Here is a 16,379-nt window from a genome sequence, read left to right as displayed (position 1 = left end):
AAAAAGAAGTTTGGTTTTTCTGTCTGATGTGCACGTTTAGGTATCTAAAATTAGGGGAACGCTCAAGCTTTGCCTCAAGAGGGGATGCCAATTTAGCGCTTTTAACACCGCCTTAATTGTTATTCGCGGAATAAAAAAATTCATTCCGTGAATTAGCATCATTAAGGATATGCTTCTCAATCTGAGCATTTTGACACGTTTGAACCCCCTTTTTATTATTTTCATTTTGTTGTTCACTTTTTTTATTTCATCAATTACATTACTCGACATTTCCTAGCTACCGCATAACAAATTATTCAATCACTAGAGCCACAAATTACCATGATAGGATTTTTTTACGCAGCCCCCGATTATTTCCGAGATGAGGTGCTGACAACAGCTACTACCGAACAATTAAGCTTACAAGTTTTCGCTTAAAATGATGTTTTTAGACGTGGTAATTGCAATTAGTCCCTTGCTTTAGCATGCATGTGCTATTCGCCTGAATATTTATGCATGTACCCTTCAGCATACATTTAAGTATCAGCGAGCTTGTAAACATTATTTGTGCACGCTGTTAAATTGCGCAGGAAATTCACAGAAAAACGCGGAACCTGCTTCAAGAGCGGCGCGCTACCATCAATGCGCCCTTGAAACTGGTTGCGTAGCAACTCAATGTGAGTGGCGCCCCCACCACAATAAGTGGCGGCGCCACGCAACTGCAGAGACGGCGCGTTCCGTTTGTTCGCTCCACGATCCGGCAGGCACAAAACAATAGAGGCTATGCCAATACACACCCTCATTGCCATCCTAAGCCACATTCGCCAAGCAGCAGGCTGATACCCTCTGATTATTGGCAGTGATGTAAATTCACAGCACATCAACTGGGGATACACACCCAGGGGCAGGCGCCTCTGGACAGAAATACAGGCACGCCAGCTGACAGCACGCAACTTCCTTTTATTGCGAAGCAATACTACACTAGCTACCACCTCAGCCCGTCAAAAGGCGCGGTGGTGGCAGCCACGCTAGACCTTTAGCGTGACCTGGCTGTGTGACGTCATACCATCTGTCTAAGAGTGGGGGCTCAACTCGCGCCGTCGCCTTGCGCGGTGGCAGTTACGGCCTGACTCCGTTCCTCTCACTAGTGGCGCTGCGCGCTGCGTGACGTCATACCATCTGTGCAAGAGCGGGTCTCAACTCGCGCCGTCGCCTTGCGCGGTGACAGTTACCGCCTGACTTCTGCTCCTCTCACCAGTGGCGCTGCGCGCTGCGTGACGTCATACCATCTGTGTGAGAGCGGGGGCTCACCATCGCCTTGCGCGGTGGCAGTTACGGCCTGACTCCGCTCCTCTCGTCAAGCCATGAGATGCCGCCTACAGTCAAAGCGCTTAGGCAGGCTGCAGAGAAGAAGCAAAAGCGAGCCACAGAGACAGAAGAAGAGCGAGAAGAACGGCTTTCCAAGCGACGAGCGCAAGAAGCAGCTAGGCGAAAAAGGCGGTCAATGTCTTCGGTAGCAGACTCGACGACAGAAGCAGGAGAGGAAGGTACGAATTTGTCCGATAGTTTGGAACGTACATCTACTAGCAGCACTACCAGTTCGGCGACTAAAGTAGGGCTAAAGTTGTGAAAGGCGAAAGCCTGAGAAGTCTCACCTTGTCTAGCGTTCCTGTCAATCCCACACTTAAACGCGCGCGAAGGAACGCCACGCGACAGGAGCGATGGCGTAAAATACAAACGCACACTTGTCGGAGAAAGTGCGTCAGATACAGCGCTTTTCTTCCAGATGTATGTAAAACCATAGCTAAACATAGTACAGTCAAGCGTCAACATAGCCATAACAGCAAACATAACCGGAGCATCACCATGGTGAATATAGCACAGCCAAGCATCACCTCAAGCGGTACAATAGTATTACCACGTATTGCTTCGCAATCAACAGGCTTAACCAAGCTAAGCCACAGCCAATTTTTTCCCACGCGCATCGTTACCAGTGAACACTGTCCAACTCGACACCAGTCCCGACCTCACGCTAAGCCATGCCATTCGATACATGAGAGGGAAACGTATCACACAAACCATGGTAAGTGATCACTGCCCCATTCTGATCACACTTCCCTCTCACGCACTGCGCAAAAATCACCCGCAGACATACACACATCAAAGGGATGACCTTCGCATCACGCGAAGAAATTCCTCCCCAACATGCCCATTCTGGACATCGACGGATGGGTTCACACCCTTCTTAACGATGTCAATACACATATCCACCACATAGACACAATTCCGCACATACACTAAATAGACGAGTGGCACACTCTTGGGAGGCACACAACAGTCCCCTAACAAGGGGGAAGAGACAAACACCATCGGAAACTGCGGAAGCGCCTCGCGACACTTCAAGCTCCACTAAACGCTCACGCCTAACCTTAACCGCGAAAAATGGGGCCAGATCTGCAATAGAATGTCTGGTAAGCTTAGCAGCAAAAAAACCTTGGCAGCTCTTCGACCCTAGTCAATCCAGATCAGCCACGTAGCAATAAATCACTCGGCACAGCACACCACTCCCACCCACAAACCTAAACAATCAACTCAAAACTACACATACTGTACCAGGTACTAACAACCCCTTCCGGCATATACAGGTACACATAACCCGGACCTCGACGCAGATATCACGATATCACTTAACAGGAGGTTCGCTCCACCATACAATCTTTGCACATATCATTGGCACCGGGTGTCGACAAAATCACTAACACAATGATATGCAATCGAGACGATGCATTCATCACACAGATTACAGAATGTTTCAATTATTGCTCGCAGACAGGCACTCTCCCTCAATCATGGCGGCGAGCTAAAACCATTTTTATCTCAAGCCTAACAAACCTTTCTCAGTTGCAAACCTTAGACCCATTTCCCTCACTTCTTGCCTCGGAATATGTAGCACTGAACCGACTTAGAGGCTACATGACCGAGGGCAACCTCTATCCATACACCATGATCGGTTTTCGTCCCCAGCTAAAGGCACAAGACGCCATGCTGAAAATCATGCACGACGTCCTCGACCCCACTATTCCAGCCCACACTAAAGCTATACTCGCCTTAGACATCTCCAAGGCTTATGACAACATCCAGCTAACCGCCATAATGACCGCACTTTCCCTGTTATATATTGGATATAAAATGTATTCTTACATCCATGCTTTCCTTACCAACCGTACCGCGGAGGTTCATAGAGGCCCCCACTCCTCCCCCTACAAGGAGTGGGTACCCCGCAAGGCTCTGTACTATCGCCATTCCTATTCAGCGCCGCTCTCATACCACTCACTGTTTCTCTCAACCACATACCGCAGCTCCAGCACACACTATACGCCGATGACATCCCCCTATGGACCACCACGGGAAACGATGGGCAAATAGAAGACACACCCGCATACAACAATATGCTCGCACTATTGGTCTACCTGCTCCCCAACCAAATCAGAACTCCTAATCATACACCCAAAACCTCGCACCCTCCCTACAACATCCATCGACATAACTCCAGAGGGCCAGCCTATACCAGAGGTAAACAACATGCGTATCCATTGCTCCATTTGAAGGACACAGCAGTTTCACTATCAAAAAGCTTAAAACCACAACTGCACTTGCACATTCATCCGGCGCGTCTCCACCAAACGCTATGGGCTTGAGGAGATGACATCTGCCGCCTAATCTACGCCTTCTTACTGAGCCGCTTTTGTATACAGTTCCATATCTAAAACTATACCGTAGGGAAATGGACACTTTAGAAGCCCTCCTCAGGAAAGCATACAAAATCGCTCTCCAAAGCCCCCCCCCCCCCCCCCCCCCATACACAAGCCTCAAAACTCCTACAACTAGGACTCCATGACACTACACACGAGCTCGTTGAAGCTCACAGACAAGCTCAATAGCTACTACTCACTAAAACTGCTACAGGTAGACACATACTTCATAGACTGAGTATCTGAATACCCGCCAACTACCCCAGCCTCTCCCCCTCCCTAAACCCATATTCCGTATCCTCCTAGTCAAACCCCTCCTACGCAACACACACACACCCCGATTACCACACCGCACGCAATGCGGCCTGCGCACGCGCCCTTAACAAATACTGCGGTTCCGAGGAGGACGCTGTATGGGTGGACGCGGCTTGCGCAGGCGCGTGCTCTGCAGTGGCGGTTGTGGAAACGCAGGGTGCCCACTAATCTCTATCTCTGTGGGATCCACCTCTATTCCAGAATCAGCTAAGGAGGCTTCAATAGCTGCTGCCACTGCCCGCGCTAAAGCTCGGTATTTTCTCTCCGATTCCAAAACTGCGCTGCTAAATTTCGCCAGAGGCACGATCCATGAAACAGCCTTCAGCACGTTAGAATCGGTTACTCCTGAACCATCTCGCCGAGTGGAGCTGATCTGGGTACCTGCGCACTGGGGAAATCCTGGCTACGAGACGTGTTACCAAGAGGAGACGCCAAGAGGCAGAGAAGGTTAGAAGACGCCTGAGCAGAGCAGAACGCCTTGCCAAGCAGACACGACCAGATGGAGAGCGCAATTATAATAATAAATTAGTTGACAGGAACGGTGCAGTACCAGTCACGCTTGCTCTGTGAACACCTGAACCGCGCTGAACTAGAAGCGAGAAAATTAGGAAGTCGGTAGAAAGAAAGAGTAGCCGTAGTTGTGGTCTGCGGTTTAATTTTGACCCCATAGGATCTTTAACGTGCACTGACATCACAAAGCACATGGGCGCCTTGGCTTTCTCCTTCATCGAAAAGTGGCCGCCGCTGCCGGAATTCGACCCCGATAGTGGTTTGAGGGCCCACCTCTTTTTGTGCCGTTTCTACACTGATCTGCACAACGCCTTCTACCAGGCAAGCAACGTGAGTGTTTCCGCTTTACTTTGAGCTATATTTCACTCCCATCCAAGCAGGAGTACAGCAAGCCGGCGCCGTGAGGCGGCCATGCTAACTCTACCATCAGGTCCAGCTCGGCGTGGTCCAAACAATACAGCTGTTACCATGGCATACAGTGTGCAAGAAGAAGCCGTTAGCAAGGATATTTCCGAAGAGCCGGACTGGAAAGAAGTCATTCATTACCGCAACAAGTCGAAAAATGCTGGCGTCCAGTGTCAAACGAGGAAGAACGCGTATCGATGACAACAACAGGAGACGCCGGTCACGAAGACGCAGCGACCCCTTTCTCTCTGCTCCAAACGTCTCCTCTCTCTCGGCTGCTAGAGGACGACTATAAAATCTATAGACCAACGGAAGGCGTAGACATTGGAAAATGCTCTGAAAGGATTGTCAAGCACGCTATCATCACAGCTGCAGGCATAACGACGCAAGATACCGAAAAAGACTCGGCGAGAACGCATCAAATCAAGATCATCGTCACGATCTCCACCTCGAATCAGGACAACGCACTGAAGTACGTGCAAGTCAGGCAAATCAGGATCAAAGCCAAAGAAATCATGTCTTCGTACGCCGGCCCAACAAATCGCGTGGTGCAAGGCATGATATAGAGAGCCTACGAGAACGAATCTCCACGAGAAATGATCGAGGAACTGAGAAAAAGAAACCCAAACGTAGCAATCGTTCAAGCCAGAAACATGGGTAAAACATCGAAATCAATCTTAGTTCGACTCGGAAGAATGACCGGAAAGCATCATTTACTTTGGAGCACTTTTCCCAGTGATTCCGTTTATACCCAAAGCCGAAGCGTGTACCAACTGTAGAAGAGTCGGACACAGCTGAGACGTGTGCCCGGGGCCTTGGAAGAATATCTGCCCCTACTGCGGAGAACCGCATTCGATGGAAACAAAATGCACCCCGGTGTGCATCATCTGCGGGGGGAAAACATAAAACTGGAGACCGCGAGTGTAAGCAAAAATTCGGAAGGAATCCAAGACACTACTGGAACAAGACAGAAAGGCAATCGAGATCCACTGCCAAGAGCAACACGAAGTCACCGAGGAACCATTCAGATTCGTTCCCACCTCTGGACCGGAACGAATCGTCTAGAAACAGAGGCTGCAGCAGCAGCAGCAGCAGCTTCAGCCACCACGATATATAGGACGCCTAGCCCAGGGCAAGCATCGTCAAACAGGTGAGCTGGGAAAATTCGGCCTCCTACAATCAGTCAAACCGAAACCTAGTGCAAGAACTGCAGGTCCTTCATTGTAAATTTAATGAACTCTCGAAGAAAATGAGCATAATTGAGGAAGAAAATAAAAAAAAGAAAACGATGATCTTAGGAACGCTATGCAACAAAGGAAACGCTACTCACAAGACTGCTGTCACTACTTCACTTACAACACACAAAAACACGTCAGAGGAAACGATCACTTCAGTTCCCACTACTGAATCATCATCATCATCATCAGCCTGACTATACCCACTCCAGGGCGAAGGCCTCTCCCATATTTCTCCACTTAACCCGGTTCTGTACTAGCTGCATTCACTTCACCCCTGCGAACTTCTTAACCTCATCCGCCCACCTAATTTTCTGCCTCCCCCCCGCCCCTTGAATTAGAGCGTCCAAACCCTAGAAAGAAACGAGCCGTAGCTGGTCAGCAGCTCATTCTCGTGGAAACTGCAAAGCAACCCGCACTTTACAGTAATCAGCGCCTTGAGAAACTAGGGGCATTAACTAACCAACGTATTGAAAACTTAGAAACTTTAACAAACCACCGCTTTGAAACGCTAGAAGTAATACTCGAGTCCATTATAATCACGCAAAAAGATTCAACCAAAAATTAGCTATTATAGGCAACATCCTGCAGAATATTCTCTTATGAATTCTCTAAAACGTTCAGGGGCCAACACCAGAGCTACAGCAGCATCATGACCTCGCCTAATAATATAAGGGTGTGGCAGTGGAATTGCCGATCCTTTCTCAAAAAGGAAGCCGAGTTACTTCTTCACGTGCAAAAAACAGAGAAGAGGCCAGATATTGCACCACAAGAATGCTGGTGAGATCGACCAAAGCTACCGGGTTATAGGGTCTTTCCACGTTCAAAAGAACTACACATAAATTTAAAACCACGAGGTCTAAAACGTAAATCTGGACTGCATTCTACTATAAATTATCCCTTCGAAAAGAAACAAGGCACCTTTATTCGGGCTTAGTCTATACAGTAACCCAAGCGCTCGCTATCAGCCAATTCAGATAGCCATCGGTCAAGCGCTTAACATAGCCAAACACAACCCCTTAATCGTGGTGGGAGATTTAACGCTCTCCACGTAGAATGGGGCCACGCAAAGACCACAGCTTAGGGAAGATCTATAATAAAAATCCTCCAGCAACGAGGTTTCACACAATTTACGGTTCCCCTACAGCCTACTAGAATTGGAAACAACATCAATAGAGACACGTGCCCGGACATTGCGGAGGGAAAAATGCGTACCGAATGTTAGATGACCCAATAATAGGCAAAATGTAGGAATAAGTGACCACTGCATAATCGAATAAACTAAGATTGGAAATGTCAAAGGTTGACATAGAAAGCATAAAATCACAGATTGGGATAAAGTAAGAGAACAAAAGAATAACTATGATTCAAAATCAATGTGACATCCAAGAATGGACATCTAATCTTCTAAAGGACGTAGGTACAGTCACAACGGAAATAGAAAATGAGCTCGAAGTCAGAAACATTGACAATCGTTTACTCCACATGTGGCAAGCGAGGAACGCATGGAAAAAAGATGGGCTACGCAAAAACACACTAAAAGACTTAGGGTCAAAATAGCCAACTTAAACACAGAAATTCAGTCACGTCTGTCAAGTGACTCAGCAATAGTGGCATCAAATATGCGACAACTTTAATGGCAACATGAGTATGCGAGATGCGTGGAAATTACTGCGAGATAAAATTGGTTCACAGGAAGGGAAAGGCGCAGTAACTGTCACACTTGCTCTGTGGACACCCGAACCGCGCCGTAAGGGAAGGGAGGAAGGTGGGAATGAAAGTGGAAAGAGAGAAAGAGGAGCCGTAGTGGAGGGCTACGGAGTAATTTCGACCACCTGGGGATCTTTAACGTGCGCTGACATCGCACAGCACACGGACGCCACTTCGTTTCGCCTCCATCGAAACGCAGCCGCCGAGGCCGGGATTCGATCCCGGGAACTCCGGCACAGTAGTCGGGCGTCTTACCACTGCACCACCCCGGCGGGGCACTGCGAGATCTTCTCGATCCCGAATCCAGCAGAAGAGTTAAGAAGGAGGAAATTCAAAACTCCTTCACGTTAATGACCTCACGAACGAGGAAATCAATGCTCTTAAGATTCGTTATTTCAACATCTCTCATGACAAAGAACCCCTACCGGAATATAAAGGCAATCCGAACCCTGACATCGACTCCGACATAACGGAGGTGGAAGTCCAAGCAGCAATTCCTAAAATTCGCACGCTCTCGGCACCCGGCGTGGATGAGATCACAAATAGTATGCTAAGGAACCTAGACAAAACTCCTTCTCCCGACTTACCAACTTCGCTAACGAATCTTGGAATAAAAGATATATACTGCAAACGTGGAAGCATGCCAAGGTAACGTTTATTCCGAAACGAGAGAAAAAACTTTCAATAAAAACCCTGAGACCGATCTCCCTCACCTCGTGCCTAGGTTAATTATTCGAAACAACGTAGCTTTTACAAGGCTTCAATCATGCATAGACGAGTGGGATCTGTACCCTCACAGTGTGTTGGGATTCAGATCCCTTCTTTCTACACAGGACATAATTTTAAGGATTAAGCATGAAATCTTGGTACCTGAGATGAATAACAGGTTAAGAGCCACATTAGCTCTCGACCTCACAAAAGCTTTCAAAAATATGAACCACGAAGCTATCATGGGTGCCCTATCTAACCTGCAGGTGGGCTTCAGGATGTATAATTACATGAAGGCCTTCTTAACAGCTAGGACAGCCGAAATTAAACTAGGATCTATTCATTCTAACAAATTCCCTCAAGTAGACAGGGGCACACCGCAAGGCTCAGTACTGTCGACACTACTCCTTAATATCGCTTTAATAAAATTGGCATGCAAATTAGAAAAACACTCCAGATCTAGAACACTCTATGCCGACGATGTTACTCTATGGACAACCAAGGGTCATGCTGGCACAATCTAGGACACGCTGCAGCAGATGCGGTAGCGGAGGAGACGAACAAAGTTGGTTTAGAATGCTCATCTCAAAAAGCGGAACTTTTAATCATTAAACCAAAATACATACTAAGAACATCAACATAAACATTAATTATACATCGATAGTTTCACCATCCCGTGTGTAGAAAAGTTACGCATACTGGGTATGTACATTCAATCAAATAGCAAAAACACCAATTTTATAAAAAAACAACTCAGAACGATAGTAATCAAAGATCTCGCCTTATATGAAGGATGTCAAACAAAGAAAGAGGTATGAAAGAAAAGGAGACACTAAAACTTGTGCATGTTCTCAGCCGCATTATATATTCCACGCCTTACTTATTCCTACATGCCAAGGAAAAAGAAGCGACCGACTCCATTATTCAGCAGTCCTTCAAAACGGCACGGCTACCGAGAAACTCAGACAATTGGGAATACATAACACACTAGAAGAATTGACTGAAGCGCGACTCATGGCGCAACACGAGCGACTGACCACAACATCGACTGGAAGACAGGTACTGCAAAAGACCGACATACTAGTCGATCACTAGTCGATCACACGCTTACAAAATTCAGGAATGATAAACAAAACATGAACACCGGAGGAGGCAGAAGAGGCGGCTGTACCTCCGGCAATTGTGACGATGCACTCCAAGTGCATTTTTAGCGACTCGAAAACAGCGATTCAATATTTCGCAAACCAGCAGCTGAAATTCTGAAGACTTTTTATCACTCTAAAAATACACTTTTGATTCAAATTTGGTGGGTCCATGCACAAGCGGGCCATCCTGGAAACAAGGCAGCGCGCCACTATGCCCGAGGATTCGCCGTAGGCCGGGAGGTGCGTTACCCCGAATTTAGCCGGCTCGAGAGAGAGACCCCATGTACAGAAGAATTACGAATTGGTGCAAGAACAACAGACTGAAATATCCGGAACCCCACCCTACACTCCGTAAATCACAACAAAACACCTTTCAGAAAACTTCAGACAAATATGTGCGTTAGTCCACATAAATGAGCACAATGCTATTCAGGAGCCTACAGCCCCTGAAGTTTCCTTTGCGGTGATCAGAGGACAGATCTAGAACACATGTTTAAATGTGAAAACATGCAACCGCCGGAAGGCCTGCAGATTACCAATTCGGAACAGTGGGAGGCCGCTTAGCTCTGATCCAGGCCGGCAACACGCCATCACGGCGCGGGCCAAGGAGGTCGTCAAGCGCCATCGAGCGACGACCACTCCTGGGACAGCTTGAGGAGAAGCGTCCTCTCACGAAGAAAGGACACGCCAATCTCTCCTCAATAAAGTTTTCGCCTCCTCCTCCACCTCGAATGCGGCAGGTGGTTCGAAACCCACCGTCGGACACCCATAGGTAAAAAGGATATGTGTCCCCCGGCCTGGCGCTCCGCTTTCCTTGGGGTGCGCGCTTGGAAGAAGCTCCGTAAACCCCGCGGCGCCTCTTGTAGGTCAAACCTTGCTTCGAACAACCTCACAGCCTGCAAAGGGAGTTCATGTTTGTCTTGGCTCTCACTTTGAGTGTCAGCTTCAGCAGCACCGTCCCCAATAGTTCCAAACTGGATTCGATCCCGCATCCTTGCGCACTGCAGTCTAACATTCAAACCACTGCACCACCGCGGCGGCGTAATTAAGCATATATTATTCTGTTGTTTCACCTTGAACTATTCCCGATGAGCCAACAAATGACCCATACTTTTGTTCCTAATTATCCGATGTTATGTAATTGGGCTCAGTCCGAACTGGGTTTCATGTTTGAGCACCCGGAAGCCAGCACGGTAAAATAATCGCCACTACGCAAAGCCTTACACAGCTTAGCGTTTAGTCGCGAAATGGCAGTCGAAATGTATAGGAGTAGCGCATCTGAAGAAGCTGTAAAGCTTGCTTCATTTTTCTCTCGTCGTGAAACGAACTGAAAGAATGTTAGTAAATGATATGAGGTAGTCCAGCTCGGACCTCGAAAACCAGCGAGCTCTCATGGAAAGGGTGAGGATGGCGGCATTAGCCAGGGGAGTCCCGGACTAAGCATCCGAGTAACTTTCCCTTAAATCCAGCTTCCTTTCAGTAGAACATTTTCGTCCTCATAAGTGACGAAGCCAATTTGACAGCGTCTGTCAAGAGGCCTATGTCATGCGGTCCCATGACATCGCACTATCCGACGACAAGTCTGCCTGGCCATGTCACCTGCCACTTCCAGAGCCATATTTTCACTCAAAAAGTCGACACCAGAGTTTCTTGAGGAAGTCATAGGTTACAGTTTGAACCGCCGGGACTCCGCTCATTTGTACTGCCACGAAAAAGAATGTGGACCCACCAGGTTGCCGAAATTACTCTAGATGCCTGTCGTGGTCACATCTTAGGACGATAAACCCAATCTAGCATAACATACATTACCATACCGCAGCGTATCATACCATTTGCGTTTCAGTGAAGGTGAATCGCATAAGGTGCTCGCGTGCTGTACGATGGCAGAGAACATGATAATCCTGAAGGAATCTGAACTATCGGGGACCTTCCACTATGGCGCCACTCATAGCCCGTGCGGACCTCAGAATACTACACCGTACCGTTCCACACCATATAATTCCATACTATATACCCCGCCACAGCGGCTCATTGGCTATAGGATTTCGACTCTTGATAGTGAAGTTGATAGCGAGGCGTATTCTACTTAGTTTTGATCGCCTGACCATATTTGATGTTGACTGTGAAGACGCCAGTTTGGACCGCAAATATCCTCAAAGAGGGGACATTTCAGGGGCCCTCCACTACCGCGGCCTTCATAGCTCATGCTGGTTTTGAGTATGTTGGAAATCTGAGGAAACATTACTATTTCATAGCATATTGTCGTCAACCACATTTTTGCCTCCTCTGCGCAGAGGTCGGGACCCGCTGGGCATCCCAGAACGCGAGGTGGATGGCGTATCGGGATCCTACACCAAGCTGCACGTATGGCGCCTTCTGCACCTGAGCAAATGCGTATTCCTGGATGCGGACACGCTGGTGCTGACCAACTGCGACGAACTCTTTGAGCGTCGCGAGCTCTCCGCAGTGCCACTGCGCGGATGGCCTGACCTGTTCGACAGCGGCGTGTTCGTCTTCGAGCCCTCCGAGAAGACGCACGGGCTGGTGAGGAGCAGGATTCTCGCATAACGAAAGTTGCTTTATAAAAAATACGCCAGTATCAGTCGCACTTGTAGTTAACAGTTTACTGGAAAGGAAACTCACTGTATCTGTCAAAATTCCTCCGTGGACTCCAGGACCGCGCCGCAAGGGAAGGTAGGAAGTTAGCAGTGAAAACAGAAAGGAGAAAGAGGTCGTAGTGAAAGCCTGCCGAGTAAGTTTGGCTTCTTGGAGATCGTTAACTTGTACCGACATCGCACAGCGCAATAACGCCTCTAGGTTTCGCCTCCGTCGGAACGCAGCTGACAGAGGTCAGGTTTGAACCCGGTACCCGGGTATAGCCATCGAGCGTTTTAAGTAGTACTCCCCCGCGGCGGTACCAGGATTGTCTCACCGCGTATTCATTCTCAGATGCTGTGTAGTTCAGTAGATGCACTGCGTCCTTTGTTCGCATTTAGAGATTCGTTCTTTGTGACAAATCTGCGTAAAGGATAATACGACAACGGCGTAATGACAAGCAAGCATTGTTGTTCCTTGCGTTGTTCTCGCAAAAAAAATTAAAGAGCACTGCAGAATCTGCATTGGTGTAATGCGAAAGCAAGGATTCTGCTGTTGGTTTCTTCGGGTTGGTTCTAGTTGCTTAATTCATTTCTTGTTTATCCATTTTAGTATTTGGTATTTTTAAATTGCGCGCCAATCCTTTCCTATGCCCTTTCTCGGCTCTACTTTCGGTTGCGTGACGTTAAATCTTCTACATCACATTAATTCACTTGTTTATTCATTTTAGTCTTTGGTACTTTCAAATTGCGCGCCAATTCCTTCCTATGCCATTTTTCGGCTCTACTTCCGGTTGCACGACGTCACATCCTTGACGTCGCCCTAGTTGACTGCCTTAATTAATAACTAATTTAGTATTTGGTACTTTTTAATTGAGCGCCAATCCCTTCCTATGCCATTTGTTTTGGCTCGACTTCAGATTTCGTGACGTCAAATCTTTGACGTCACCCAAAATGTCTCATTTAATTAACTATTTTAGTATTTGATACATACAAATGTGGCGCCAAGCCATTCGCTAACCAGATCATTTTGGCGTTTACTTTTTCATTTCTCGCCTCTAATTATTTACCTAATTAACTTACTGGCTTAATTATTTTTTCGCAGTCATTACTTCACCATCTATAGATTGACACCACTCATTAACCTCTGATCATCATCATCATCATCAGCCTGATTATACCCACTGCAGGGCGAAGGGCTCTCCCATATTTCTCCACTTAACCCGGTTCTGTGCTAACTGCATCCACTTGACCCCTGCGAACTCCTTAATCTCATCCGCCCACCTAACTTTCTGCCGCCCCCTGCTACGCTTTCCTTCCCTTGGAATCCAGTTTGTTACCTTCAGTGACCATCGGTTATCCTCTCTTTGCACTACATGTCCTGCCCATGTCCATTTCTTCTTAATTTCCACTAGAATGTCGGTAACTTGAGTTATTTCTCTGACCCACTCTGCACGCTTTCTATCTCTTAATGTTACCCCTACCATTTTTTGTTCCATAGCCCTCTAGGTTGTCCTCAACTTAAGTAGAACTCTCTTGGTTAGCCTCCACATTTAAGCTCCATAGGTGAGTACAGGCAAGATGCAACTGTTGTATACTTTCCTCTTGAGCGATACCGGTAAGCTGCTAGTCATAATCTGCGAGTGCTTGCCAAATGCGCTCCATCCCAATCTTATTCTTCTTGTTATTTCCTTTTCATGGTCCGGATCTGCGGTTACTACCTGTCCTAAGTAGACATATTCGCCTACTGCTTCCGGTATTTCGCAACCTAATGTAAATTGCTGTTCCTTCCCGAGGCCGTTGAACATTACCTTAGTCTTCTGCATACTGATTTTCAAGCCTACCTTTCTACTTTTTCTGTCTAGGTCATCAATCATTATTTGCAGTTCATCCCCCGAGTTGCTTAGCAAGGCAATCTCATCAGCAAATCGCAGATTACTGAGGTATTCTCCATCTACCCTTATCCCTAACTGCTCCCATTCCAAGTCTCTGAATACTTCCTCTAAACAAGCTGTGAATAGTACTGGGGAAATTGTGTCTCCTTGCCTAACACCTTTCTTTATGGGAATTTTGTTACTTTCTTTATGCAGAACTATGGTTGCTGTGCAGCCACTATATATGTCTTCCAGCACTTTCACGTACGGCTCGTCTACCCCCTGATTTCGCAATGCCTGCATCACCACCGAGGTTTCAACTGAGTCAAATGCTTTTTCGTAATCAATGAATGCTATGTATAAGGGCTGGTTATATTCCGAGCATTTTTCTGTCACCTGATTGATGGTATGGATATGATCGATAGTAGAGTACCGTTTCCGAAACCCTGCTTGATCCTTTGCTTGATTGCAGTCTAAGGTGTTCCTGATTCTATTAGCGATTACCTTAGTAAATACCTTATACGTAACAGACAGTAAGCAGATTGGTCTAATTTTTAAGGTCCTTCGAGTCCCCTTTCTTGTGAATGAGGATAATGTTTGCACTCTTCCATGGTTCCGGTACCGTCGATGACACCAGGCACTGCGTATACAGGGTGGCCAGTTTTTCTAGCACGATATCCCCCCCGTCCTTCGGCAAATCTGTAGTTATCTGATCCTCTCCAGCTGATTTCCCCCTTTTCATAGTTTCTAGTGCTTTCTTGACCTCGTCCTTCGTCACTGGTGGAACGTCTGACTGTTTTTCCCTACCGCCAATCTCATTACGGTCCTGACTACTTTGGCTACTGTAGAGATCTGTATAAAACTCCTCGGCTACTTTGACTATCTTTTCCATATTAGTGATGACGTTGCCCGCCTTGTCCCTTATCGCATACATCTGGTTTTTGCCTATGCCCAATTCCTTCTTTACCGCATTAAGGCTTCCCCCGTTCTTTACAGCATGCTCAATTTTCTCCATGTTATACTTCCTTATATCGGCCACCTTGCGCTTATTGATTAGCTTTGATATCTCGGCCAATTCGATCTGGTCTGTTGGATTGGAAGCTTTCATACTCTGGCGTTTCTTAATCAAATCTTTCGTCTCCTTAGACAGCTTACCGGTATCCTCTCTAACTATCCTACCGCCTATTTCTACCGCGCACTCAGTAATTATATCTCTGAAATTATTGTTCCTTGCCTCTTGGGTAATGTCGCCATCCTCAGTTAGCGCTGAATACCTATTCTGTAGCGAGATCCTGAACTCTTCTGCCCCCCCTCCCCCTCACCGCTAATTCGTTGATGGGTTTCTTTCTTACTAATCTGTTGCGTTCCTTCTTCAGATTTAGGCTAATTCGGGACCTCACCATCCTGTGGTCACTGCGTCGCACTTTCCCGATTACCTCTACATCCAGCACAATGGCGGGGGTTGAACACATTATGAAGTCGATTTCATTTTTAGTCTCCGCGTTAGGACTTTTCCATGTCCATTTCCGGTTTTTCCGTTTGCTGAAGAAGGTATTTATGATTCGTAAGTTATTGCGCTCTGCGAACTCAACTAGTAACTCCCCCCTGCTATTCCTAGAACCAATGCCATAGTCACCTACTGCCTTGTCTCCTGCCTATTTTTTCCCTACCTTGACATTGAAGTCGCCCATTAGTACAGTATACTGCGTCTTTACTTTTCGCATTGCCGATTCTACATCTTCATAGAAGCTTTCAACTGCCTGGTCATGATAACTATATGTAGGTGCATAGTCCTGTACAACCTTCAGTTTATACCGTTTATTAAGCCTAATTACGATGCCTGCAACCCTCTCATTAATACTATAGAATTCATCTATATTACCTGCTATATACTTATTGACAAGGAAACCTACTCCTAGTTGTCGCCTCTCTGGTAAACCTCGATAACACAGTACATGCCCATCCTTCAGTACAGCATATGCCTCATTCGGCCTATTAAGCCTAATTACGATGCCTGCAACCCTCTCATTAATACTATAGAATTCATCTATATTACCTGCTATATACTTATTGACAAGGAAACCTACTCCTAGTTGTCGCCTCTCTGGTAAACCTCGATAACACAGTACATGCCCATCCTTCAGTACAGTAT

The 16,379-nt window shown here is 46.9% G+C and overlaps 1 protein-coding gene across 1 annotated transcript in view; it reads left to right on the top strand.

The window, feature by feature from the left end:
• The window catches only part of LOC146201111 (glycogenin-1-like), a 125,678-nt gene that overhangs the window by 15,492 nt on the left and 93,807 nt on the right, over positions 1 to 16,379 (top strand). Inside the window, exon 2 of the mRNA XM_084592494.1 lies at positions 12,054 to 12,303. Coding sequence (XP_084448620.1) covers positions 12,054 to 12,303 — 250 coding nt within the window. The remainder of the gene's footprint in view (positions 1 to 12,053; positions 12,304 to 16,379) is intronic.

This window comes from Amblyomma maculatum, chromosome 2, assembly GCF_055883805.1.
Source record: "Amblyomma maculatum isolate TAMU_Amacu chromosome 2, ASM5588380v1, whole genome shotgun sequence".
NCBI lineage: Eukaryota > Metazoa > Arthropoda > Arachnida > Ixodida > Ixodidae > Amblyomma > Amblyomma maculatum.
Note: the sequence above shows the minus strand (reverse complement) of the source record. Positions and strands in the feature narration are given on the sequence as shown.